Source organism: Larimichthys crocea, chromosome XV (assembly GCF_000972845.2).
Source record: "Larimichthys crocea isolate SSNF chromosome XV, L_crocea_2.0, whole genome shotgun sequence".
Lineage (NCBI taxonomy): Eukaryota > Metazoa > Chordata > Actinopteri > Sciaenidae > Larimichthys > Larimichthys crocea.
In genome coordinates, this window is record NC_040025.1 from 11127418 (window position 1) to 11152646 (window position 25229).

At 41.8% G+C, this 25229-nt stretch overlaps 2 protein-coding genes across 2 annotated transcripts in view; both read left to right on the plus strand.

The window, feature by feature from the left end:
- The first annotated feature begins 5 nt into the window (after positions 1–5).
- Positions 6–8020, plus strand: nol9 (nucleolar protein 9). Its single transcript, XM_019273861.2, has 13 exons — positions 6–192; positions 2895–3421; positions 3505–3715; positions 3797–3927; positions 4069–4204; positions 5445–5541; positions 5667–5764; positions 6068–6235; positions 6313–6565; positions 6874–6988; positions 7068–7242; positions 7334–7467; positions 7556–8020. The coding sequence occupies exons 2-13, from the start codon at positions 2951–2953 to the stop codon at positions 7670–7672; spliced, it is 2106 nt and encodes a 701-aa protein (XP_019129406.1). The 5' UTR covers positions 6–192; positions 2895–2950; the 3' UTR covers positions 7673–8020.
- Positions 8021–12239: 4219 nt separating this feature from the next.
- The window catches only part of plekhg5b (pleckstrin homology domain containing, family G (with RhoGef domain) member 5b), a 67250-nt gene continuing 54260 nt past the window's right edge, over positions 12240–25229 (plus strand). The window contains exon 1 of the mRNA XM_010747264.3: positions 12240–13001. Coding sequence (XP_010745566.3) covers positions 12920–13001 — 82 coding nt within the window. The 5' untranslated portion in view covers positions 12240–12919. The remainder of the gene's footprint in view (positions 13002–25229) is intronic.

Consider the following 25229-nt stretch of genomic DNA (forward strand, 5'->3'; position numbering starts at 1 on the left):
TAAGCTCATAGTCGACCATCTGGAAGCGGTGGCTCTCACATGTAACGCTAAGCTAACCAGCTAGCTCTGCTGTTGTGGTGACACCTGTCCGGCTCCGAGGCTTCACCTGAGCTCGTTTATAAACTGAATCCAGCTGGTCGGGTCATTTTAAGCTCTCCTCTGCAGCTCTGTTTCGTTTCTCACAAGCGGGGGGTGAGTTTTTCTGTATTATCAGCTAGCAGTTAGCAGTTGGTTCTTTTTAGGTGACGTTAGCTCTGTTTCCTTCACACCGGGTTTAAAACACGCAGAGCTGATGTTTGTGATGATGCGTGTTTGTGTTTATATATGCACTGTTTTAGCCTCACGTGTGTAGAAACTAACCTACAAGACACGTATGTGTGAGCTAGCTCATGGTTGCTATCGGATGGGAAGTTCGGTTCTTTTTAGGGAGCTGTGACAGGTGACGTTAGCCCTGTTAACTTCACGTTAACAATTTAAAATACACATTGTTGACAGCTGGTTCCTCTTTGTATTGTATGCTTTGTATTGTATGCTTTGTATTTATATATGCATTGTTTGGCCTCACATGTTTAGAAACTAACCTACAAAGATATGTATGTGAGCTAGCTCATAGTTGCTTGTAGTTATGGGAAGTTCGTTTTTTTTAGGGAGTCAGATCATTTGACTCCAAAAATGGCTCTTGATGTTACCACTTTTACCTTTCATAATTCAGGCAAATTTAGCACGTGTACACATATCTCATGTACATATCATCAATACATCCTTCTAATATCAATATATTGCTGTAGCCAATTGTTTTCATTGGGTTTACTGACCCTTGTGACACTCTCGCAATGTATTTATATATGCGTTGCTAAGCCTGACGTGTGTAGAAACTAACCTGTACAACCTTGAGCTAGCTCATGGTTGCAATCGGATGGGAAGTTCGGTTCTTTTGTATGCATTGTATTTATATATGCACTGTTTTAATCTCACATGTTTAGAAACTAACCTACAAAGATATGTGAGCTGAGCTAGTTCATGGTTGCTTGTAGTGATGGGAAATTCGTTTTTTTTAGGGAGTCAGATCATTTGACTCCAAAAATGGCTCTTCATGTTACCACTTATACCTTTCATAATTCCTCTTTGTATTGTATGTTTTGTATGTATATATGCACTGTTTTAGCCTCACATGTTTAGAAACTAACCTACAAGACATGTATGTGTGAGCTAGCTCATGGTTGCTATCGGATGGGAAGTTCGGTTCTTTTTAGGGAGCTGTGACAGGTGACGTTAGCCCTGTTAACTTCACGTTAACACTTTAAAATACACATTGCTGACAGCTGGTTCCTCTTTGTATTTATATATGCATTGTTTGGCCTCACATGTTTAGAAACTTACCTACAAAGATATGTATGTGAGCTAGTTCATGGTTGCTTGTAGTGATGGGAAGTTCGTTTTTTTTAGGGAGTCAGATCATTTGACTCCAAAAATGGCTGATCATGTTACCACTTATACCTTTCTTTGTATTGTATGCATTGTATTTATATATGCACTGTTTTAGTCTCACGTGTCTAGAAACTAACCTACACTGATATGTGAGCTAGCTCATGGTTGCTTGTAGTGATGGGAAGTTCGTTTTTTGGGGGGGAGTCGGATCATTTGACTCCAAAAATGGCTCTTCATGTTACCACTTATACCTTTCTTTGTATTGTATGCATTGTATTTATATATGCACTGTTTTAGCCTCACATGTTTAGAAACTAACCTACACTGATATGTGAGCTAGCTCATGGTTGCTTGTAGTGATGGGAAGTTCGTTTTTTTTAGGGAGTCAGATCATTTGACTCCAAAAATGGCTCTTCATGTGACCACTTATACCTTTCATAATTCCTCTTTGTATTGTATGTCTTGTATGTGTATATATGCACTGTTTTAGCCTCACGTGTGTAGAAAGTAACCTACAAAGATATATATGTGTGAGCTAGCTCATGGTTGCTATCGGATGGGAAGTTCGGTCCTTTTTAGGGAGCTGTGACAGGTAACATTAGTGCCGTTAACCATTTAAAATACACATTGTTGACAGCTGGTTCCTCTTTGTATTTATTTATATATGCATTGTTTGGCCTCACATGTTTAGAAACTAACCTACAAAGATATGAGCTAGCTCATGGTTGCTTGTTGTGATGGGAAGTTCGTTTTTTTTTAGGGAGTCAGATCATTTGACTCCAAAAATGGCTCTTCGTGTTACCACTTATACCTTTCTTTGTATTGTATGCTTTGTATTTATATATGCACTGTTTTAGTCTCACATGTTTAGAAACTAACCTACACTGATATGTGAGCTGAGCTAGTTCATGGTTGCTTGCAGTGATGGGAAGTTCGTTTTTTTTAGGGAGTCAGATCATTTGACTCCAAAAATGGCTCTTTCTAATATCAGTAAATTGCTGTAGCCACTTGTTTTCATTGCCTTTACAAACCCTTGTAACTCTCCCAATGAATGCGCTAACGTGCTTGTAGAACAACTCTGCTACACAAAGCAGCAGATTTATTTATTTAGGACAGTTATTGACTGTTGGATGCACAGTTCTCATGTGTCTGTGAAGGTTGGTTGTGGACCCCGCTTGATACGACAGCTTGGCTTTTGAAAAACTCTCCATTCTGCCTTTGTGTTTTCAAATTTTTAAAAATGGGTCCAAATGCTGCTTCTCACGTTCCGGAGCCGACTCCCATCGTTCATTTAAAAGAGCCGGCTCTTTAAACCGGCTCATTCACAACCGACACATCACTATTGTCTTGCAAAATGAAGCTAGCTGTGGCTAATATGTTTAGAAAATAAACAAGGCTGAATGTAATAGTGAATGAAGCTACACCTGTCCTCTCAGGTGCTAATTGTCTTTCATCTCTCATTACAGGCGCCCCCCCTTTTGTTTTGTTTTTTAATCCACCCCCACATGAATGATAGTTGATCATGAAAGTCAACAAACCCACGCAGACAAAGAGCCGTGCTAGATCTCAGAAGTGGAAGGATGTGAGGGGCAAACGGTGCAGGCCTCCCATCAACTCCTCAGAGCTCAACTCCAGTCCCGTCATGGCCAGGATGATCCAGGAGCACCACGTGTCCGTGAAGAAAAAACCCACCGTCAAGAGACTAAAGAAAAAGGCCAAATCTATCTCCGACTCCAAGAAAAACCCTCCCCAGTCTGCAGTGAAGAAATCCAACGCGCAGGCTAATGGGAACTCAGCGTTTTCGATGGACAACGACTCAAATGACTCGCAGGAGTGGAAGGAGTATTCCCAGTTTGTCCACGGGAACGGCGTGGACACCTCAGGTGACCTGGAAGATGTAAAGCCAGGTAGGCTGGAGGGAGAGTCTCTCCATCACTGCACAGGGAGGAATGATCAACAAAACCACGCGGTGCTCGTCATGCAGAAGGATCAGGTATGCTTCAAGATAGATCTGCCAACAGTTAAGACTTATTTTGTACCAGTTGTATCGCTAAGCATTACATAACTCTCCCGCAGACGCTGTGTTTCCGTGGAAAGTGCTTTTTAACCTGTCTGTATGGGCGGGTAGAAGTGATGGGGTTCACCATTGAAGAAGGCCAGGAGTCATATCCACTCTTCTCTCCAGCCTCACACTGTCCTCTGACCATCAGAGCGCTGCAAAGCTCTGATCAGACCAGAGATGACCGGTCGGAGGTGTTACCCATCCTCCGAAAGTACCTGCCATCAGGTAAACATAGCAGAATGTAATCTAATTATTGTCTGTTTAGTACTTTTATTAGTGTACTGACTTTATTTATGCTTTGTGCAGCGTCACGGAAGAGGTTGCTAAAAAGAATCATGTCAAACTCCTCCGTCATCCTTCTGGAGCCCATGGAGACGCCTCTGACACGGTTTCTGACCAGCTTCACAGATCTCAGTGAATTGTTCAGCCCCCCGATGGTGAGTCGACTGATATTTGGACACGAAGCCACCGTCAATATTCAAACTACACTGAATTTGTATTAGAACGTTGGCATCATTCGTGTATAGGTCAGTGTTACATGTGTCTAACAGAAGCTTTTAATCTCCGCTTGTTTGTAGAGTGAACTCATGTCAGCTGTTCTTGACACGCCGCTCAATGGTTTGGGAATGATTCCCCTCGTCAGCAACATCGAGGGCCTGAACATGTCAAAGAGCTACAGAGAAGCTCTCAACACGGTGGTCAGCGCCTGCAGAGGTACGCTCCTTTCACCCACATTATGCAAATGTAATGCCGATTTTACGTGTCGGTCTCTTGTCTGCAAAAGGTTAAACACAACCGGAGAATATGTCTCATTAAGGTCACTGAGATATATTTCTCAGAAAGCATTTTAGTATTAATTCAATTCTAGTCTTAATAGGAGGCAGAATTCAGTGTCTGATATTGTGAAATGATAAAATTGACTGGGACCCCTCGGGTTAGGCTTGAGCTCACTTTAGTTTCAGGGCCACATAACACAGAGCCACTGCGTAATAATCTATAAATAACAACAGTACAGTTGCACTGTGTTGCAAGTACATTGCACATTCATTGTTTTTTTTGTTCTGGTCACGGTGTAAAATCCTCCAAAGCAGCATTTTACAGTCTGCTCCTGGTTTAACCTCTAAGCTGTCACCGTGCAGCAAAATGTCTTTCGCTGTTTTTGTGTCTGTCATCAGCTCTGACTCAAGGAACTCCTCTGTGACAATCAAAGTCTCATCAATAACCACATATAGTGTCAGTTTTTCTTGGACACACAGACACTCTGTAAGACATTTTCCTCCAGCTGCTGCTGCCACTGCCTGAACTGTAGCTGATGCTCGACAGTGTTGTCTACATCACATGAAATTGAGGAAAATTTTCAACTTCTCAAATTTATTTAATGAAAAGATGGTGCAGTTTGGGGGGTGTCTATTAACATTACAAGGCCTGTGAATAGACGGCACTCCGCGGCATAAAAAATCCACTTCAAAATAAAAGCACAGGATTTTGTTCTTAACATTTTTTTTCCCAGGCAAAGGCCCGCGACCCACTGAGAACGGGTCCGCGACCCACTTTTGGGTCGCGACCCACCAGTTGAGAATCACTGGTCTACATAAGCATGTGAGAGCTGTGTCCAGCATGGGGCTGCTTTTATTAGGACAGTGTGACCTCCAGTGGACAAATCAAGAACAGCAGTGCATTTTATTGAAATATTGGAATTAATGAATTCTCTGCAAGTCAGCCAGTGGGCTCGATTGGCCCGATTGTTACCTTTGTTGCATCTCTCTCTTATAAAGGGATAAAATGCTTTCCCAAAAAAATATGTTACTGATGTAAGCGTTGGGAGTTAAGGTCACTGATTAACGCCTCAGTGGCACAGACATAACTCGCATCATTCACCTTTTAACTCGTCACTGAATGTTGTTCCATGTTTGATGATGGCAAATTATCGGACACTATTATCTTTCGTCCACAGGTGACATGGATGGTTGTGCGGTTATTTTGGTATGTGGTACCAAGAATGTTGGCAAGTCGACATTTATCCGCATCCTCATCAATACCTTACTAAATCAGTAAGTTCTCATCTCTATATGTTAAATGTAAACTGTCATATTTTTATGTTCATATGCAAAAATATATCATATGTTCTAATGTTTTTGGCGGGAAACTGAATGTGTATATTTGTGTTTGTGTGTAGCACAACAAGTGTAGATTATTTGGAAGGTGACCTCGGTCAGACGGAGTTCACTCCTGCTGGTTGCCTTTCTTTGTCGACGGTCAGAGAACCACTTCTGGGTATGTTTTCTCCTCTTGTTAGCTTACGTTACATCTTATTATTTCATCTTTCATCGTTTTTGGCTTCATTTCTTAGATTATGTTGGAAGTAATAAGTGTATTAAGGAGTAGTTTAACATTTTGAGAAATGTGCTGACTCTCTTGCCGTTGGTGAAACAGACTTCTTGTCAACTAACTTGACGAAAAAGCAAATAATATTTTGAACTATTCTTTATTAATCATCTGTTTTTGTCCCCCTGTGTGTTGATCCTGTACTTTTTGTGTAAAACGGGATTAGCAGACTTACGTTGAGTTATTTTTCAGGGCCTCCTTTCACACATCAGTGCACACCGGAGCACATGATCTACTACGGCCAGTCGTCATGCGAGTCGGACTTAGACCGCTACCTGGAATCCCTTAAGTCCTTGTGGCGTAGACGCTCCCAGAGCAGAGAGGCTCCCGTCATTATCAACACCATGGGCTGGGTCAAAGGTCAGCTCACCCTCTGACAGCAGTGAAGAACTTCTGGTTTCAAACATTGTCTGAATGCTCTTCTGTGCTGTCCACAGGGTTTGGATTTCAGCTTCTAGTGGACATGATCCGCTTCTTCCCACTCTCGCACGTCGTCCAACTCGGACACGGCGGCACCACCCAGTGTGCCGCCCTCTCGCCAGAGTTTCTGAGGACGGCACACGGGCACCAGACGCACCCGCCTGCCCAGACCGCCATGGATGAGTTCACAGAGAGCCACAGTCCCCCCAGAAGTTACACTCATCTCATCGTACAAGCAGAGTTTCAAGGAGTGGGTCGCCAGGGGACAGCGTAAGTACAACGCTGTCAGCCTGTGTTACCAAATCCTTGAAAATGTGGGATAAAATTAAGGCCTTGAAAGGTTTTGGAAATAGGAATAAATACACATGGTTCATTGAAAGTGCAAGATATTAGATATTTTCTTTTCTCAACATTATATACTACGTACTGCTAGTTCTGTGTCTCAAACTAAGCCATGTTGTGTCATTAAATCTAGGGGAAGTTGGCCTGGAAAGTCCTTGAATTTGAAGTTTAAGAAGTTGTGCGAACCCTGTAAAAACTGTGATTATGACATAATTTTCTTTGGGCGCATTTGACAGGAAACATCAGCGCACTAATGAGCACAGAGAGCTGTCATTGCTAGCCTACCTGAGTCAGCTGCAGTCTCCTGACCCTGGACCAGTTAGACCTCTGCACAGCCTCACCCCGTACCAGGTACGTGAGTATCACGACTTCTTGATAGGAGCTCCAAAAAGTCACAAAAGCACCTAACCACCCTCCCTCTGGTCCGTAGGTGCCACACACAGCCGTGGCGTTGGGTGTGATCCATTGCGAGGTCGTGCCCAGTCACATGTTTTATGCCGCCAACGCCAGTCTGGTGGGACTCTGCTGCCTGGGAGAGAAAGTAACAAGCAGAGGGGGCCCTGTCATGCTGTCGCAGGCACCCATCTGCCCATGTGTGGGCTTCGGTATGTCATCCTGCCACACCTTTTGTAGTTTTGATCCTCGTTTAATCTGATTTGTCACATTTCAGCGTGTTTACATATCGATGTGTTTCAGGTGTGCTTCGAGGTGTTGACATGGCACGAGGGCTGTACTTTCTGCTGACGCCTGTCGATCCCTCCATCCTCCGCAAGGTCAACTGTCTCCTCTTGGGTGCGATATCGCTGCCTTCCTGCATCCTCACAACGCAGGTCTGTTCTTTTAACTCTCGATGAACTTGTTCTCCTTGTAAAGTAGGACACAAACATCTGTCTCACGCTGTGTTCATCTCTGTCTCAGTCTGGCTTTGAAGGAGAGAAGCCCTACGTCACCACGGACTACAGTTTCGACGTCACCGGTGCAGGAAAGCTGCGAGTCTTCAAGGGAATGACGAGGCCCAGTCAAATGGGGATGTGATGACATTTGCTGCACAGCATCGGTTTATTGCCCTTTACTCTTTTGGACCGGTCAGCATTGGCCTTTTGAATGTACAAACCTGAGGTTGAGCCGGGCAGTTTTGTATGTCGGAGCAGTCGGTATCAGAGACTCTGCAGGTGGGAGACGGCTGCATTCCTGTTTACTGGACCCTGGGTGTTCTCACCATATCTTCCAACCTCCTACTGTACGTACATTTGATGGTGCTGTGAAGGAATTTATTTTCTCGTCACGGACAATAATATCACACTTTGTAGTTTGAGCTCTTGTCATGGTGTCTCTTCTTTGTAGGTGGCATTCCAAAGCTGCGAATGAACTAAAAAAAAAAACCTGCCAGACATTAAACGAAAAACGACTTTTCTTCAAGCTTCTGTGCTTCTCTTGCTTTCAAGTACTTTTGTCATATAATTATGTATCCATGTAGATTTCAGCCAGGCGATCTCGCCGTTTTAATCAGTGTATCGCAGTATGCAATCAGACAGTTGTGTTATTGGATAAAACGCCCACTGCCAGGACTTTTCATGTTGTTTATGCTTATATCCAACATTCACGTAAAGAAGAGCACAGGGCAGAGTAAAGGAGGGATCCTTCACGTGACGTCCTTGATGGATTTACATAAGATCAGAGCCCATTTTTGTCAGTATTGTGTTTTTAATGCCAGTCCAAGGTTTTACTGAAATTCTATTTTTATCGCTAACTGTTTGGTATCGTGCAAAAGGGACACAATAGTGCTACTGTGCTTTTTTTTGTTTTTTTGTTTTGTAAATGCAACATGTTTACGATTTCTTACGTAGGCCTTTTGTGGGATATAAAAGATACAAATTTGCTTCTTTGGTGCTACTTTTTGGACCATTAGGGGGCGGCAAATGTACAAATGTGAGATTTTTAGCAGCAGATGTTCGCTTAGAAAAAAAAAACAAAGTCTCCAGGGCAGGAAAACTGCAATAAAATCTGTCAAAACACTGGCCTGTAATACTGAATTATCTTTAATGCTTCAAAATAAGACTAATTTTAAGAAAGGACTAACCTCATCTGAGACCTCTTGTGAGTGCATCCAGACTGACCTTCAAATGATCCGACTGGGAGAATTAAAGGGGGACTCGGTCGTAAACATTCACTCACGCAGTGAAGAATTGCTAATTTGTTAAGTAGGCTGTTTTAACATCCCTAACTCTGCCCCCCTCGCTTTTTCTTTGTTCGCTTGTTCGCTCCCCCCCCTCCTCCGCCTCTTTATTGAGGGTGTGGAGCAGACAAACACAACACAGCTACATTTTGGCAGAGTCATTGTTTTGGCTTTGTCAGGTCAGATGTTTTCCCATAGACCTCATGCAAACGAGAGACTCACTGCAAGAGGTGCCACTAGACAGTCTACAGGAACCGAAACAATCGGAAATAACAACACACATCTGTGAAACGCATTTCGGCGCAGAACACAGACTTAAATTATTGTTTGTTCTTACAAACAAGCGACTTTTAATGGAAAGATGCAGCTGGTCCACCCATTTTGGATTCATTTGCAAACTTTAAATGAAAGCTTGGTGTGTTAAAACTCCTACTCAAATACAACATGAACTGCAACTCCTAGCACTATTTAAAAAAACATCTAATTGATAGAAAAGACTAATTTCTTAATCAAAAATAAAAATTTTCAAACAGGACACCATCTGTATATCCAGAAAAGTATTAACGGCACATGACAACAGTCAATATCCTGCGGATATCTCATCTAACCCTTGTACTGGCAATAAATCCTTCATGTGTGCCAATGTTACTTGATGTCCTCCCTCCCAAACAAACGGTGCATCTGTTGCCTGAAAAGACAATTGTGCTGAGGCAGTACGCCACTGTAACAGCTCAAACCCTCCTGCGCTGTTCAAAAAATACACAGCATATTTAGGTTTGGATGGATGGATTGAGGTTTTTAAATAAATAATGTCACCATGGTTAGATCAATGTGGTGTGTAGGCTTATTTCGGACTTAGGTCTTAACTAGATTTTATGACTCTCTGCCCCTCCTCAGGTCAGGGCCATAAAGTCGGATCCATGTAAAGGCCCTGAATGTCAGTCAATACTGAATAGTAATAGTGCATATTTCTGGTTCCCAACCTGCAACCAATAGTAGTAAAGGCAATGAGGATGTCATCATGGTTCCAGTTTACGTTAGAAAAATACCTGTGTGATGGGAGCCAAGAGTATATCAGACTTTAAAATAATGACACCGACTCTGTCCTGTTCTTTATTCAGTTTGGGGACGTTTATACTCCAGAGACTACAGCCAAACTTTGGTTAGATGTGCATTTGTCAAACTTAAATCCTTTTCACCTGTAGAAGTGAAACATACTGTTTAAAAAATAAGAACGCTAAAGCATAAATCTGATGTCAACCTACAGATTTTATACTAAACATTCATCCAAAATTAGATTAAATAAATGACATTTTAACTACTTTTTTTCTTAAATAATGTACAGGGGTTAACTAGCGTACACTATGGCTAACTAGCTCCTTTATTTCAAAACCTTTTACATATATAATAAGTATTTTAAGCATTGTAGTAGTATTGATACTATATTATGTATTTTGCTTTCATATTAAAATCAAACCAACTAGAAACTTTAAAACATAAGCTGGAAATTCAACAAATTCATTAAAGTTTTGCCGTTAGCATAAGCTTTACTTAAAACTATGCTAGTAACGGTTGTTTCTCCAGGCCCGTTAATCAACTGTTAGTGTCAGTTACTGTTGCAAAAACTTCCAAAATATAATAAGTATTTTAAGCATATAGTAGTATTGACATTATATTATGTATTTTGCTTTCATATTAAACTTTAAACTGGAAATTCAACAAATTAATGAAAGTTTTGCCGTTAGCATTAGCTTCACTAGCTAACTACTATGCTAAAACTATGCTAGTAATGGTCGTTGTTCCAGGCACGTTGATCAACCGTTAGTGTCAGTTACTGTTGGATAAACTTCCAAAGTATAATAAGTATTTAAGCATTGTAGTAGTACTGACATTATATTATATATTTTACTTTCATATTAAAATCAAATCAACTGAAAACTTTAAAACATAAGCTGGAAATTCAACTAATTCATGAAAGTTTTGCCGTTAGCATTAGCTCCACTAGCTAATTACAGCTAAAATGCTACTATGCTAATAACGGTCGTTCCATTAATCAACCGTTAGTGTCAGTTACTGCTGGAAACACTTCCAAAATATAATAAGTATTTAAGCATTGTAGTAGTATTAACATTATATTATGTATTTTACTTTTATATTAAACTTTAAACTTTAAAACATAAGCTGGAAATTCAACAAATTCATTAAAGTTCTGCCGTTAGCATTAGCTTCACTAGCTACTATGCTAGTAACGGTCGCTGTTGCCAGGCACGTTAATCAACCGTTAGTGTCAGTTACTGTTGGAAAAACTTCCAAAATATAATAAGTATTTAAGCATTGTAGTAGTATTGACATTATATTATGTATTTTGCTTTCACATTAAAATCAAACCAACTAGAAACTTTAAAACATAAGCTGGAAATTCAACAAATTCATTAAGTTTTGCCGTTAGCATTAGCTTCACTAGCTAACTACTATGCTAAAACTATGCTAGTAACGGTCGTTGTTCCATTAATTAATCGTTAAGTGTCAGTTACTGTAGGAAAAACTTCCAAAATATAATAAGTATTTTAAGCATTGTAGTAGTATTGACATTATTTTATGTATTTTGCTTTCATATTAAACTTTAAAACATAAGCTGGAAATTCAACAAATTCATGAAAGTTTTGCCGTTAGCATTAGCTTCACTAGCTAATTACTATGCTAATAACGGTCGTTCCAAGCACGTTGATCCACTGTTAGTGTCAGTTACTACTGGAAAAACTTCCAAAATATAATAAGTATTTTAAGAATTGTAGTTGTATTGACACCATATTATGTATTTTGCTTTCATATTAAAATCAAACCAACACCATATTATGTATTTTGCTTTCATATTAAAATCAAACCAACTAAAAACTTTGAAACATAAGCTGGAAATTCAACAAATTCATGAAAGTTTTGCCGTTAGCATTAGCTTCACTAGCTAATTACTATGCTAATAACGGTCGTTCCAAGCGCTTCACTAGCTAATTACTATGCTAATAACGGTCGTTCCAAGCAGGTTGATCAACCGTTAATGTCAGTTACTGTTGGAAAACATCCAAAATATAATAAGTATTTAAGCATTGTAGGGGTATTGACACCATATTATGTATTTTGCTTTCATATTAAAATCAAACCAACTTTAAACTTTAAAACATAAGCTGGAAAGTTCTTCCGTTAGCTATAGCTTCACTGGTTAGTAACTGTCGCTGTTCCAGGCACATTAATCAACCGTTAGTGTCAGTTACTATTGGAAAAACTTCCAAAACGTCATTTATTGCGTGTTTTTAAGGTGTAATGACGAAAGGTGGGTATATTTTTAATAACGTGTGCTCTTTTTGGACTGTTTTTAATATATAATTCGCTTATATAATCCATATTTTTGGATTATGTGTGTGCTGTGTTCGCTGACTGGCCGCCGTGTCTCTGGCGCCTCTAGCTGAAACACTGCGCCACTCGGCGGCGGAGACAGACAGACAGACTGCATCGAGCCTTTGTGGGTCCAGGTTGTCTGAATGAATGGAGAGCCGACGGTTGATCGGAGAGGGCGGCGAGACGAAGCGGCGGACGGTATGTTGTGTTCAACTCCGGCGGCGCGTCGTGGAAAGTTAACAGAAGAAACCGCGTCTGTTTATCTGCAGCTTTAACGCCACTGAAGACGAGTTTTCACCCGCTTCTCCGTTACTATATTCCGGCTAACACCGAGCGAGCTTCACCAGCAGCCAGCAGACGTTTTTTCGTTGGGACGTCGAGGAGTTTTTTCCTTTTTCATCGCATGTGTGCAGCCAGCAACAGGTCGTTTACAGCTTAAAAGCACGGCGTCCAACTTCTGCAGCCGTGTTATTTACACAGACCCGTGTGAACTTTTCATTGTGTGATGCTTTTTGGACACTTCGTGCATGCACCGTGATGTGAGCTGCAGCTTTTGTGCTCGACACCGACCAAACAGAAACAGATCCTGACCGAGCTGAGAGTGCACACACTGTGGGAAGAATATGAGAGGAGAAAGCTGCTGATTTAAAAACATTTAGCACTGAGAGGGACCTGCGAGGAAGCTTCTTCTTCAAGAAGGATTGCATGCATAGATGGTGCCAAACAAGTGGACCATGAACTCAGTCCTGCACAAATCGCCACCAAGGAGCTGGCTTGGTCTCAGATTACGACTCAGTAAGTAAAAATTCATGAACACCTATTGATCAGCCTCATGCACATCATCTCATAATGAGTCACCTGCGTGCTTTGTGCATGAAAAGGTGAGGGGGGAGAGAGCTCTCATGACTTTGATCCACCAGCAGATCTTTGTGTTTTTCCCTCCTCCAGTCTTCAAAGTTAAATGGCTGGATTTGGCAAGTGACCTGAGCAATTATCCCAGCTGGAGGCAGATCAGGACAGTACACTCTGATCTGAAGTTCTCCTCAGGACGAAGGGTGCTTCCAGCAACACTCTTTATTATGTCTATCCCTCTAATGTCAGCTGGTAATTCAAATTAAAGTGAAAATTTTAAGACTTTTCTAGCTCTACAACAAATATTTAATGTCTTAATCAGTTCCCCAGGAGCTCAAGAGATGAGTTAATAACAGATATTCACATTTTAGGAAGAGTATTTACCATTTTTGCTTTACAGAATCCATCAATTAGTCCACTAATTGGTTACCTGACTCATGATTTTAGCTGTGGGACCGCCTAAGCTCGAGTTTTTTAAGCTCACTTTACATATGTGATGTATGCACTCCTGGCAGTTCACGGGTTCCTACAGTGAGCATGGAGTTAAAGTTTAGCCAGCCTTTAATTGGTTGAGTCTGGATCGCTTCAGTGTTCCAGGCCACCGTAGTCTTAAACCTGTCTTAAACACGCTGGTCTAATCTGAGACCAGATGTCTTGTCTGGTCTCCGTCCACCACCCCCACCAAAAAAACAAGGACTTAGAAAAAGTTCTTTGAACTGTTCAAGTTGTTAAAGTTGTCGGCCGTCTGTCGAGATGCTCTGGATTAATATCATGGACGTGTTTCAGTTGGTTTAACTCTTTTAGCTGCGGAGCTGTATCGAGCTCCATCCATTCGCTGTTCTGGAGCTTTCGATCACGTCAGGTGATCTTCTTCAGTATCAGTCTTGTAGATTTTTTGTTGTTGTTGTTGTTGTAGCGCTTTGAAGGATTTCTTGTCCGTGTTGGTTTTAAAAGAGAGGTTCAAAGTTGAGTCAAATCAAATCAAATCAAATCAATTTTATTTGTATAGCCCAAAGTCACAAAGTACATTTGCCTCAGAGGGCTTTACAATCTGTACAGGGAGTGACACCCTCTGTCCTTAGACCCTCGGTTCGAGTGAGGAAAAACTTGCCCACAAAAACCCTTTTAACAGGGAAAAAAATGTGGAAGAAACCTCAGGAAGAGCCACAGAGGAGGGATCCCTCTCCCAGGACGGACAGACGTGCAATGGATGTCACGTGTACAGGAGTCTTGACCTTGGAAGTAGCAGTTAAGGGAAAAAAGTCCATTGAGCAGCTGTTGCTGGAGCTTTTAATCAGATCACATGATCTTCTTCTGTAGATAGTTTGCCAACAAAATTATCAGAGAAAAAAATCTACTGACTTTTTTTACACGTAAAGTGGCTTGCAACTACTTTATGTGACTAATTCATCACTAGGGCCATTTAGTAGCTGCTCTTACGTAGATTTTGATCATATCACATGAGTCACATTTCCAATTGTTTGTTTTTTTTAGCACTAAAGACCTCTCGTCCGTGTCGACTTTAAGTCCCGTTAAAAGTTAACTCTTGAACAGCGTCACAGTCTCTCCACAGTCCTTTTAGTAACTGTTCTGGAGCTTTCAGTCATACTGCCTGAACTTCATCAGCTGAGGGAGTTTGCATGGAGATCTGGTTGGTGTCGGCTTTTAAAAATGAGATTCGCTTTGGTACTTTTGGCAGTTGTGTCAGCACAGGGTCCATTTAGTAGCAGCTCCGGCGTTTTTTTGATCACATCACATGTTCTTCATCAACAAATGTGCAAACTCCCATCTGCCGATGAAGGTCATGCAGTATGATCGACGGCTTCTAAATGGACCTCGTGGTCAAATAGTTTTCCGCAGAATCGTGGTAGTTTTAATTTGAAAAGGCTTCAGAGCTCTGAGGGAACATTTGGAGCGTCTAGTCTTCCTGCTGCAACGCTCGATCCTGACTAGACTGGTGTAATCTGGGTGCGTATGCCATGGTGTGTGTGTTTCTGTGTGTGTGTTAGTGATTTCTGCCTGGCTCGTGGCTTGTTACAGTTCATGCTTCCTTCTTCAGACTCTCTTTCCATTGTTCTGTTTTTTTTCCCGGCAGTAATTTCCTTTCTCTTTTCCATTCTTTGCACTTCTGCCTCTTCCTGATGGGCGCTCGGGGGTCACAGTTCGCTCCGCTTTGTGTTTTTCTCTCTTGTCTCCATCTCCATTGTACCTCATCCTAATATTTTCTTTTTGCACGACGACTTAGTGTTTGTCGTCGCTAACTCACCAGACTGCGATAACTTTTTTCGTGGCTCAAACTGGCTCAGAAACTGCAAGTTTGCCGTTTCGTGTCCTGCAGTAAATACTGGTCAGCCTCTTGATGCAGGTTGTTTTTTTTCCACTGGTTGAATGTGATATGTGTTTCAAACTATACTGATGCACCGACTCTGATTGACAGAAAATGAATTTCCTTCCTTACATCTCGTCCTTTCTGTATCGTACCTTCCTGTGTGTGGTTTTCACCAACAGCAGGGAGCACGTAAAGGTCACGTGACATGAAAAATGTTCATTTCAAATACAACCTCCAGACATCTGGAGAAAAAAAGTGTATTGGAAAGTCTGTCCATTGGAAAGGACATCAGATATTATCAACCAGCTGCTGGAATTCTTCAATTAAACTTAAAAGATGAATAAAAAAAGATGTTACATAGGTGTAATTTCAAATGCAACGTTGTACTAGTGAGTTTATTTTGCTTTTTCCCAGATGAGAAGATGAATACCGCTCTTCGAGTTCGTCCTTGTTAAGTACTGTATGAAGCTTAGCTTAGCATGGAAGATTCAAGGAAGTCACTGCACCCGGAAAAATTAGAGCAGGTAGCCTCCCCTGAAAACCACCGTTTGATCTGTGTACACATCAAACAAATGAGACGTGCTATGCAAATAAACGACCTTTACTGGTGCTGGTAGGCGTATCTCTTTAGCTTAGACACGACCAAGCTTCCAGTATTCATGCTAAGCTAAGCTAATTGACAGAGCATATATAACAGGTTTTTGTGTTTTCACTCACAAGTGAAGTCATAAACATGCTCATAGCTGAAGGCCAACACCAACGCAACCCCCGTATCCTTTCCCATCGCCCCTCTCTCTCTCTTACAAAAGACTCCCAGTACACTTGGAAATGTCTGATAGTAAACAGAAGCCGAGGCTTGTTCTACTACTCTTAACTCTCGGGCTCTTATTACTCTCATTCTCGACACTTTCTATAGCTGTTTTTTTTTTTTTTTGTGGGACACGGCTTCACAACAGTGGACATGTTTTGTTTTTTTGGGTTTACATTTCAGATGATGTGCTTTCTTTTCTCGGCCTGAGGGGTCTTCTTTGTCCTCGTCCTACTCTCTGCTGCTTGTTTGCATCATCAGATTGAGAACAAGCTCTGCTTTGCATTTTCATTTAATTTGCGTGCAGAATCACTTGCAGCCTTTTTATATTTGGCTGATGGTCAGTGTTTATCTTTTACATATGATCATTAAATATGATAAAAAAAAACATCCACATTGTCTGTCACCCTTCAGGCTTCGTGTTGTAAACAGACCAACAATGAGCTGCTGCTCTTCAGCAGATAAGTAAAGGGGCTGTGTTAAGGTCGCACACACACCTTCAACCTAAGAAACGTAACAGAATACGTTTGTCTCTGAACGTGTCCTTCCACATTCATAACCTCCACCCTTGCTAAATGAGTGTTTATGTGCATTGCAGCCTTCCACATGACAATAACTGTACTTTCATGGAATAAGTGTTTTTGATTCCTGTTGACTCTGTTATTGGCTTCTCAAATGCAGCCCCCACTGCAATTTTAACCAGATTGTTTCAATTATGGGATTATTCATATCAACAAGTTGAAGAGCGGTTGTTTGTCCCTGTGAACTGCTGGTTTAAGGATGGACAGTTAAATTACATGACGTCTCATAGTAATTCACTCAGCGGGGACGGTCCTGCACGCCCTCTTCTTCTCGCAGCTTCTTCTTGATATCAGTCTTTATGTTATCATGAAAAGAGAACATTAGAATGATAAATATACCCATTCTTAATTTAGGTCCCCAACCCGTTCTTAGATTTAGCTGTTTGAGATCTTGCTGGTTGTAACGTGGCAACTATTGGGTGGATTGCCAAGAACTTTGGCTTCGCACATTCATGAGAAACCTTAACTTTTATCTACCTCAATCATGTGGTCAAAAAGGTCATTTGTCCAGTACTGATAAACTAATTAACTTTGTGTGTTCGGGGCATGGTTGCGACATGTTCTAGCTGAAGCTGTTCACCACTTTTCTAGACAATGTTTGCGTTTCCACCCAATGACAGTATAAAGGATGGACAGAGTTTTTAAGCCATGGAGGTTGCCGCTTGGTTCCACCAGAAACGCTGCGTCGTGTTTCAGAAGCGTCCCAGAAGAAGCTCCCCTCCTGTGGCCACACAGAGCAGATCGAGTTGGCCGGAAGTCAGACAAAAAAACGACATCAAGAATCTGGTTGATTTTCAAAATAAAACACCCTGTAAGAATTGTAAGAACAGCCAAAAGGAAAACTATTTTACCACATAGCCGGTGTACTTATAGAGAAGCACACAAACCGAGGAGCAATGACCAACTCTGAGCAAGTTAACAAAGTCTGGCAGGCGAAACTGAAGCGCTCCCTGTCGGATTTGAAGCCACCTGGAGAACGGACCAAAACATGACGTCACAGAGCCGTGCCTGGCGAGATCCTTTTCTTCAAACGTCTTGTTTTGTTCCACCAAAACTCAAAGACATTCAGCGCACACTTCTATAAAACACAGTGAACTAACAAGTTGTTGCATTGGAGAAGCTTGAGCAAGCTAAAGCTTGTTTGAAATCTGACTTAAATGAACAAAGGGTTATCAAAATAGATGCAGATCAATTTTCTGTCGGTCGTTTCAGCTCCATATTTTGCCATCAGCATCATTTGGACATGTAGCTCTAAGCAGAGCCTCACAGCTGCTCGCTCGGCTGTGCTCTTGTTAGCAGTAAGATGTTAGTTATGCAGATGAATAAATTACCAGGCGCATGCTGCACATGAGACACAGATACAGACAGTCTGTCTGGGAGAAGTTCTTCGGGCGGCTCTTTGATGAGACTGAAATGGATCTAAATGTTATGCATATTTTCCCTTTTTAGAGGATTCACACAGAGAAACTTTTAAACCGCTGCCGCTCTGAAGTCTGCCGGTGAAGGGGTTAACGTCGGCCCGTTTGATGGGCCACCTTTCTAAATATAACCGAAAAACCTCCTCCACATGGGCACGCACGAGCCTTCAACTGCACTCCCTCTGTCAACACTCTGGCTCACACACAGCACACGCACACGCACACACACACACACACACACACACACACACACACACACACACACACACACACACACACACACACTCCAACAGGCTCATTTACAGTCTTGTCGTTCTGCAGCCGCTCTCTCTCTCACACACACACTCATTTCTCAACACACCATTAATACTTCAGTGAGTGTGATTCTGTTGAGGAGCCAGTTCATTCATGTGCTTGGCGCACGCACACACACACACACACACACACACACACACACAGGAGCTATTTCTGTCTCACTCTCAAACAAATTAGTGGTCGTTAAGTCAACATTGGCTTTTGTTATTATTCTATTTGTAATAAAGGACTCAGATATACAGGTGTGTGGACAGGTCTGACTACTACTGTCATGTCTGTCCCATAAATATAAAGCTACAGCCTGGAGATAGTAGCTTAGCTTAGCATAAAAACTGTAAGCAACTGCTTTAAAAGCTAAATACAGGGAATATTAATATAACATAAAGATATACAGAAGAAAGAAATGTACATAGTCCTGTAAATACCCCTCTGTAAAACTACAAATCATCATGTTTAAAGTACAGAAATGAGAGTGGTATTGATTGGTTATGATTAGGTTTAATTAATAAGTATGTATGTCTATCTATCCTTTAATAACAACAGACTGAGCGTCTCTTTCCAACTTCTTTGTAGCTCCACACACTGCCACGAGGTCCATAGCGGCTATCTTTCTTACCGAGCCATTACACAGTGTACACTGGCATCAGAAAAGCGGTTGAGGTTCTGTTCAGGATTGTACTGCTGAGAAATACTTTGACCATTGGTCAACTGCCTGATGCAACATTGGGAAAAAGTTAATGTTATCATCTTTTATCTAAGTCAAAAGCAGCTGTGCTTCACGTTAAATCTTCAGCCTTGTTTTTTTTCTATTTTTAGATGGACTAGAACGTCCCGTGCAGGTGTGATAACAAACTCTGAGTCATTTAAAGGTGCACTCAGTTTACCCTTAATGAAAAGTGTGCATAGACTGTATGAAACATGGATGTAGTATCCATGACGTCACTCGTAAGTGTGGTGGCTCTGGCGTGGAGTGAAGTGAATTTAATTTAGTGTCTTACGGAGATTGGCTCATTTTTGTAGCCAGCCTCAAGTGGCCGATCGAGGAACTGCAGTTTGTTTGGCACCTCGGTGTTCACAGCCACGGAGGTTGCCGCTTGGGAGTCATGTTATAATGTATTCTGTGTCTCTTGAGGAGCTTTCATAAGTTTGTAAAGATGAGAGTGTTTAGGAGGCAGGGTGCAAAATTAAAACATTTGCATCGTGGGAAATGTAGTTATGAGTGTTTTTTTGAAGCTTGACTCATGTCAGGGAGTAAAAGTCAGAATATCTATCTGTCACCCGGCTGGTGAGTTTTTAGAAAAGTACAAAACTTGCTGCAGTGCTCCTTTAAATCATTAAAAGTTGACTTACAGTCACCTACATCCTGCTCGTGACCACTATTGACTATTCTTGAGTTAATGTTATACAATTTCTTTTCGTACCCCAGATTTCTTCAGCATGAGCTCAGATCAAAATGCATTTAAATGTCAGTGCTGATGCCGTCATGGAAACAGGTTAAAAAAGCACCCTTTTAATAAAAAGCCGATCAGATGGATGGCGATGAAAGCGAGGCGGCCTAATACCTTCCCCGCTTCCCTCTTTGTTTCTGCAGTAGGTGGAAATTGGTCCTTGTATGTGCAGCCCGGTTCTCATGCCGCACGACTGCTCTCTTCATTAAAAGGGAAGCCGCGTGCTCAAAGCTGCTTCAGATTATTACCATATGTCTGCAAAGCCCAGAGCCGAGCAGCAAACCGGCTCCCATCCTACCCTCTAATTTCTTATCCCAAAATTGGACATGTGGGTCGCTGTGTGTGTGTGTGTGTGTGTGTGTGACAACGTCCCTCCCTTCCCCCGGCCGGTGCAGCACATTCTCACAGTATTTCTTCTCCCATTTTAGACGTGTAATAGCAGTGCATCAGTCTTCAAGCTGCACCGGGGGGGGGAAATATTATGCCTCAACTCGAGATATCGAACTGGATGTTGGTTTAACCCTTCAAGATGTTGCAGAAGTGGAGCGCATTGTCTCAGACGAGCGCCTGATAATGGGTCATTTGGTGTTTTCTCATCACCAAGAGGCCAGTGTGTGCATTGTACGTCCACAGAAATAACTGAGCTCAGTCATCACAGAGCCGGCGCATTCATAAAAAAGGGAATAAATCTTTGAGGAGACATAAAGGGCGCGGGCACTAATGAATGCGGAAAAATGTCAAGCCTTTTACAGTTCTGCGCAAAACATAAAGAAAGTCCACTCTGGATGTAGGAGGAGGTTTAAAAGAGATCTTTGTGTCACCCAGTCCAAAAGCCATTGGCCCAGATTGCCTGTCCCAGCATGCATCTCACCTCTGCATGAATACAACACTTGTCTTGATGGTGTGGGCAGAAAAGCCCCCCTATCGCCAGGAGATCCTACACAGGACTTTAACATGAGGAGCTCGCCTCTCACACACTCGCACACACACAAGTTTTGTACAGTTCGAGAAGCTCTGCCATGGATGGAAGTCGAGGCTGAGAGAAAGGCGACAGCAGAGGATATTTTACTTGCCGGCGGAGATAAGTTTGCACCTTTCAGGAGTTGGGAGTCTGTAATTTAATCAGGAATAGCTCCGTTAAATGGATTAGAAGAGGGCAGCATTTGGTGGGGTGCTTTCAGAGGATGATAAGAGAAGATCTGACAAATCTAGAGAGGCATCAGAGTTGAGGTTGAGCGTTTCTTCATGGAAAGAAGTGCGGTCAGTTATATCACCTGTTACCTGCTTTAAAGTTGCCTGTTAAAAACCTGGATGGCAGCGGTAAAGCTTACCAGGTTCAGAATCAATAATGTGGTCCCCCGGAGCTCTAATGGATTATACTTGAGGGGCAGTCTGTTTGCTCACTTGGACCGGCCTCGAAGCAGAATCAGACTTGGACAGAAGGTTCAAAGCAAAGTGTTTGGAGGTTTAGCTGGATGAGGTAATTGTGCAGGTGCCGGCAGTTGGCAGAGTTGAAAGTTGAGTTGAGTTGGCAGGATTTATGTTACAAAGATGGTTGATGAGGAGCGTGCGTTGAATGTCTGCAGAGGTTCATATTATTATGTTTTTGGGAGCGGGTCAGGGGGTTGCTTAGACAAGGCTACAGATTAATTTAGCAAATAGCGTCATCTGCTCGGAGGAGTCATAATGTTCATGTACTGGAAGAAGCGTGGAGCGTACGAGCTGGAGGCACTGCCAACCTCTCTCACCCAGGTGGGGATAGAGCGCTACTCCTGGTCCTCATCCTTGGACGTCATCCATGATCTGTGTGGTAAGCTGAGGGAACAAGGAGGATCACCTGACTAAGTGGGCGATTCATGTGTGTGTAGCTTGGCATCTGTTTTATTTTTGACATCTTATTTCTCGTATAAGTAGACTTAGAATTTGGTACATATATCCGCTAACTTACAAAGTATCAATGTATGTCCTATGTATGTCAAAATCCCATCCCATTACCGTATGTCACTGTGAGTACCGTATTTTCTGGACTATAGAGCGCACTTGAATATAAGCCGCACCCACCAAGTTTAAAAAATAAATAAATAAATAACACATATAAGCCACACCAGACTATAAGCCGCAGATATCCAGGTTGAGAAATTAGATATTTACCAGATACACAGAACGATTTTGTACCGTAAATGTTTATTTATATACCTGAACTGATTGTTTCCGAACAGTCCCTGTAACACGGCAGTAAAAGGTCTCACCATGGATTCATTAACGCAAAGCTTACGTGCAGCAGCTCTGTTTCCTTCCTGGATAGCCCGATCGACGGCCTTCAACTTAAAAGCTGCATCATACCAACTTCTTCGTGTGCTTTCCATGATGAGGGGGAGAAAATAATTCGCTGTTAATAATTCATCGTGCGTGTTGTGTTGAATGTGCTAAATAAAAACTAGTGTGTTCTTGTTTGCACTGACTTCCCCTGTCTGTCTCGTTTTTTGCACTTCCTGTTAGAGCGCCCCTTGGCAGCTGAAGAAAAATCAATAGAAAAGCCACATCTTTGTATAACCACATGGTTCAAAGCGTGGGAAACAAGTAGCGGCTTATAGTCTGGAAAATACGGTATATTAGTATACGGACAGAGCAGCTAGCTCTGGCCAGTTGGGAAAGAGTAACAAGCTCTAAACTTGGTGCAGTCTTACCTATGATATCATGTCTGAAATTTCTCTGTTTATAACACGAACATTATTCAGCACACCGACCCGCTCTAGTAAGCCTCATCCTTATCTAACACTACACGACATGGATCAGACGTGACTTCATATTGTTGTATGTAACTTTTGTTCGGAGCAGATGATCCGGTTCACTTGCACTTTGGAGCTGAGGATTTAAGCAGCATCATGGAAAGGTTTTTGTTTTTTTTCCATTGCTCTGTTCTTCCGTGGAAAGCACTCAGCGACCTGGCATGAAGACAACCTCACATGAGAGAGAAGAGAAGAGAGGGAAAGAGCGGATGAGACCAGCTCCACAGATGAAATATTTACCACTGAAGAAGTGCATGCATAGCTGAACTGAAACGCTTCCCTGTCTCCTCTCAGTGCTTTTTTTTTTTTGACGTGGCACAGGGGCACTTGCTTTCCGCTGTGCCGCCCGATTTATGCCATTAGTGAAGGGGAAGTGATAACACAGGGCTGGGGAGGAATGTTCTTCATCCTTTCCTCTCTACCGGCCAGACTTGGAAATCCGGCTACTTTCTGGTCAGCTTAAGGCCGGTGCCTGCTGAGGCAGACCTGTTTGGCAGAGCCTGAAAAGAGGAATGCCACAGAGGGGAACAGTGCTGCTTTGATCCACACCTTTTTCGCCATCTCTGTAATTAAGCCCCGAGCTTCTACTGAAAACACTTCCCAACTCTGTTGGAGCTTCTCAGCTTCAAGATACTTTTCCAAAATAGGACATTATCAGTCACTTCTCTTACCTTATAATAAGAGTCACAAGTACATTCCCAGTGGTGTAACACCATAAAACTGCCGCACTTCAGGTAATAATTTAAAATTTGTAGTTGTCCAGAGAGTTCTCTCTGTACTTTTGTCCTCATCAGCTTTGACAGTTAAATAATATGTGTGAACATGCCTCAACCTTTGCCTCACACGCTAACAGACTACAGAAAAGTGCATGGGTCATTCTCAAGCTGAACTTTACTTTAAATCATCATAATTAGCGACTGTTTTGTGAATTGATTAATAATTTCATTCGCTAAAGATTCTCAAATGAGAAGTTTTGCTGCTTTTCTTTGTCGCATTTAAGCAATATCACATGAGAGGGAGTGATGTGCTGAGTATCAGCACTGCTCGGTCGTAGGCACGAGGCTGCAGGCCGGTATGCATTGCAAAGTTTGTTACAATCTAAGATAGACAATGACTGATCTGTAAAGCGGAGTGATAGGTGCAGTTCAAAGTGCCAGTGCTGTTGTACTCAGATATCAGCACTTATTAACCATCTCTTGTCCAAACATATAACTTGGTTGGAACTTACTGTTGTATAAAAGTCATATATTTTGGGATTTTTGGACAATTGCTCCAATAAAACAATGATATATTAGGTGAATTATGGGCTCATCAGCGTCTGCAAGAGTTGGTGCACTGGTGTTTCCCATTATCCCATAAAAAGTTTGACAGGTTGTTTTCGCACATCATTTATTTCTCAAAAATTTCTTATTTGGCTGCAATCAATGCTTCTTTTCTTCATCACTTGATCTGTCGATCATTTCCTTGATATTTAAGAGGTTTGTTTGAGCCATGAAATAGTGAAAAATGTTGATCACTGTTTCCCAAAGCCCAAGGTAACATCTTTTAAAATGTCTTGTTTGGTCCACAACCCAAAGATATTCAGTTCACAGTCGTAGAGGACTAAAGAAACCAGAGAATGTTCACATTTTGAGAGGCTGAATTTAGAAAATTTGGACATTTTTTCTGTAAAAATGATTTCCAGAATAGTTGGCAATTAATTTAATTATTAAATCTGATTATTCAATAATTAAATCCAACATCTAATGTGGTTACACAAGTGTGCATTTCGACTTGTGACCATACATGGATTTTTTAGGTGACTGCTCTTAAAAACACACGACATGAACAAAATAAGATTGTTTGGTTGAGTCCTAATTTGGATTTTCAGATCGTGGCTTTGTCCCAGCTCTAACCTCTTGTCGTACACTACGTTCACCAGACCGGTCCAAAATATCCCCAGCGTTCAAACACGCACACTCGCATTCCTCCGGTCGTAGTCAGCCACGGGTTCCAGTAACAGCAGGAACATGCTTGTATTTTTCTAGGAGTTTAAGCGCCAATAAAGCCCATAAAAAGAATAGTCCGACACGAAAAAAGGCACTGTTATATAATATGATAATCAGCTAGTACTTGACCAATTACTGTACTTTTGGACATAAATACCTTTAAAAAATTCAAGTTATGCAGTAATCCCCTCATGACCCCTCTTAAATATGGTGACAGGGTATCGAGTTTTGGACTAATACTCTCCTTTAAGGTAATGATTGTTGAGAAAGCTTTCAACTTTCATTGCCATTAGATGATGCCAATATGAGTCAGCAGAATAAATCAGTTATTATTTGTTTTCCTTCATCTTGTAAAAATTGTTGACTGCTCCTCCACCCCTCTCTGGAACAGTTTACACTTGTTGTTCTGCGGCTTCCAGTTTTATACATGGGGACCTCGAGTTCGCTCAGATGTGGTGGAGGAGGGAGAAAGATGGAGGGCGGAGGGGGTGGGAG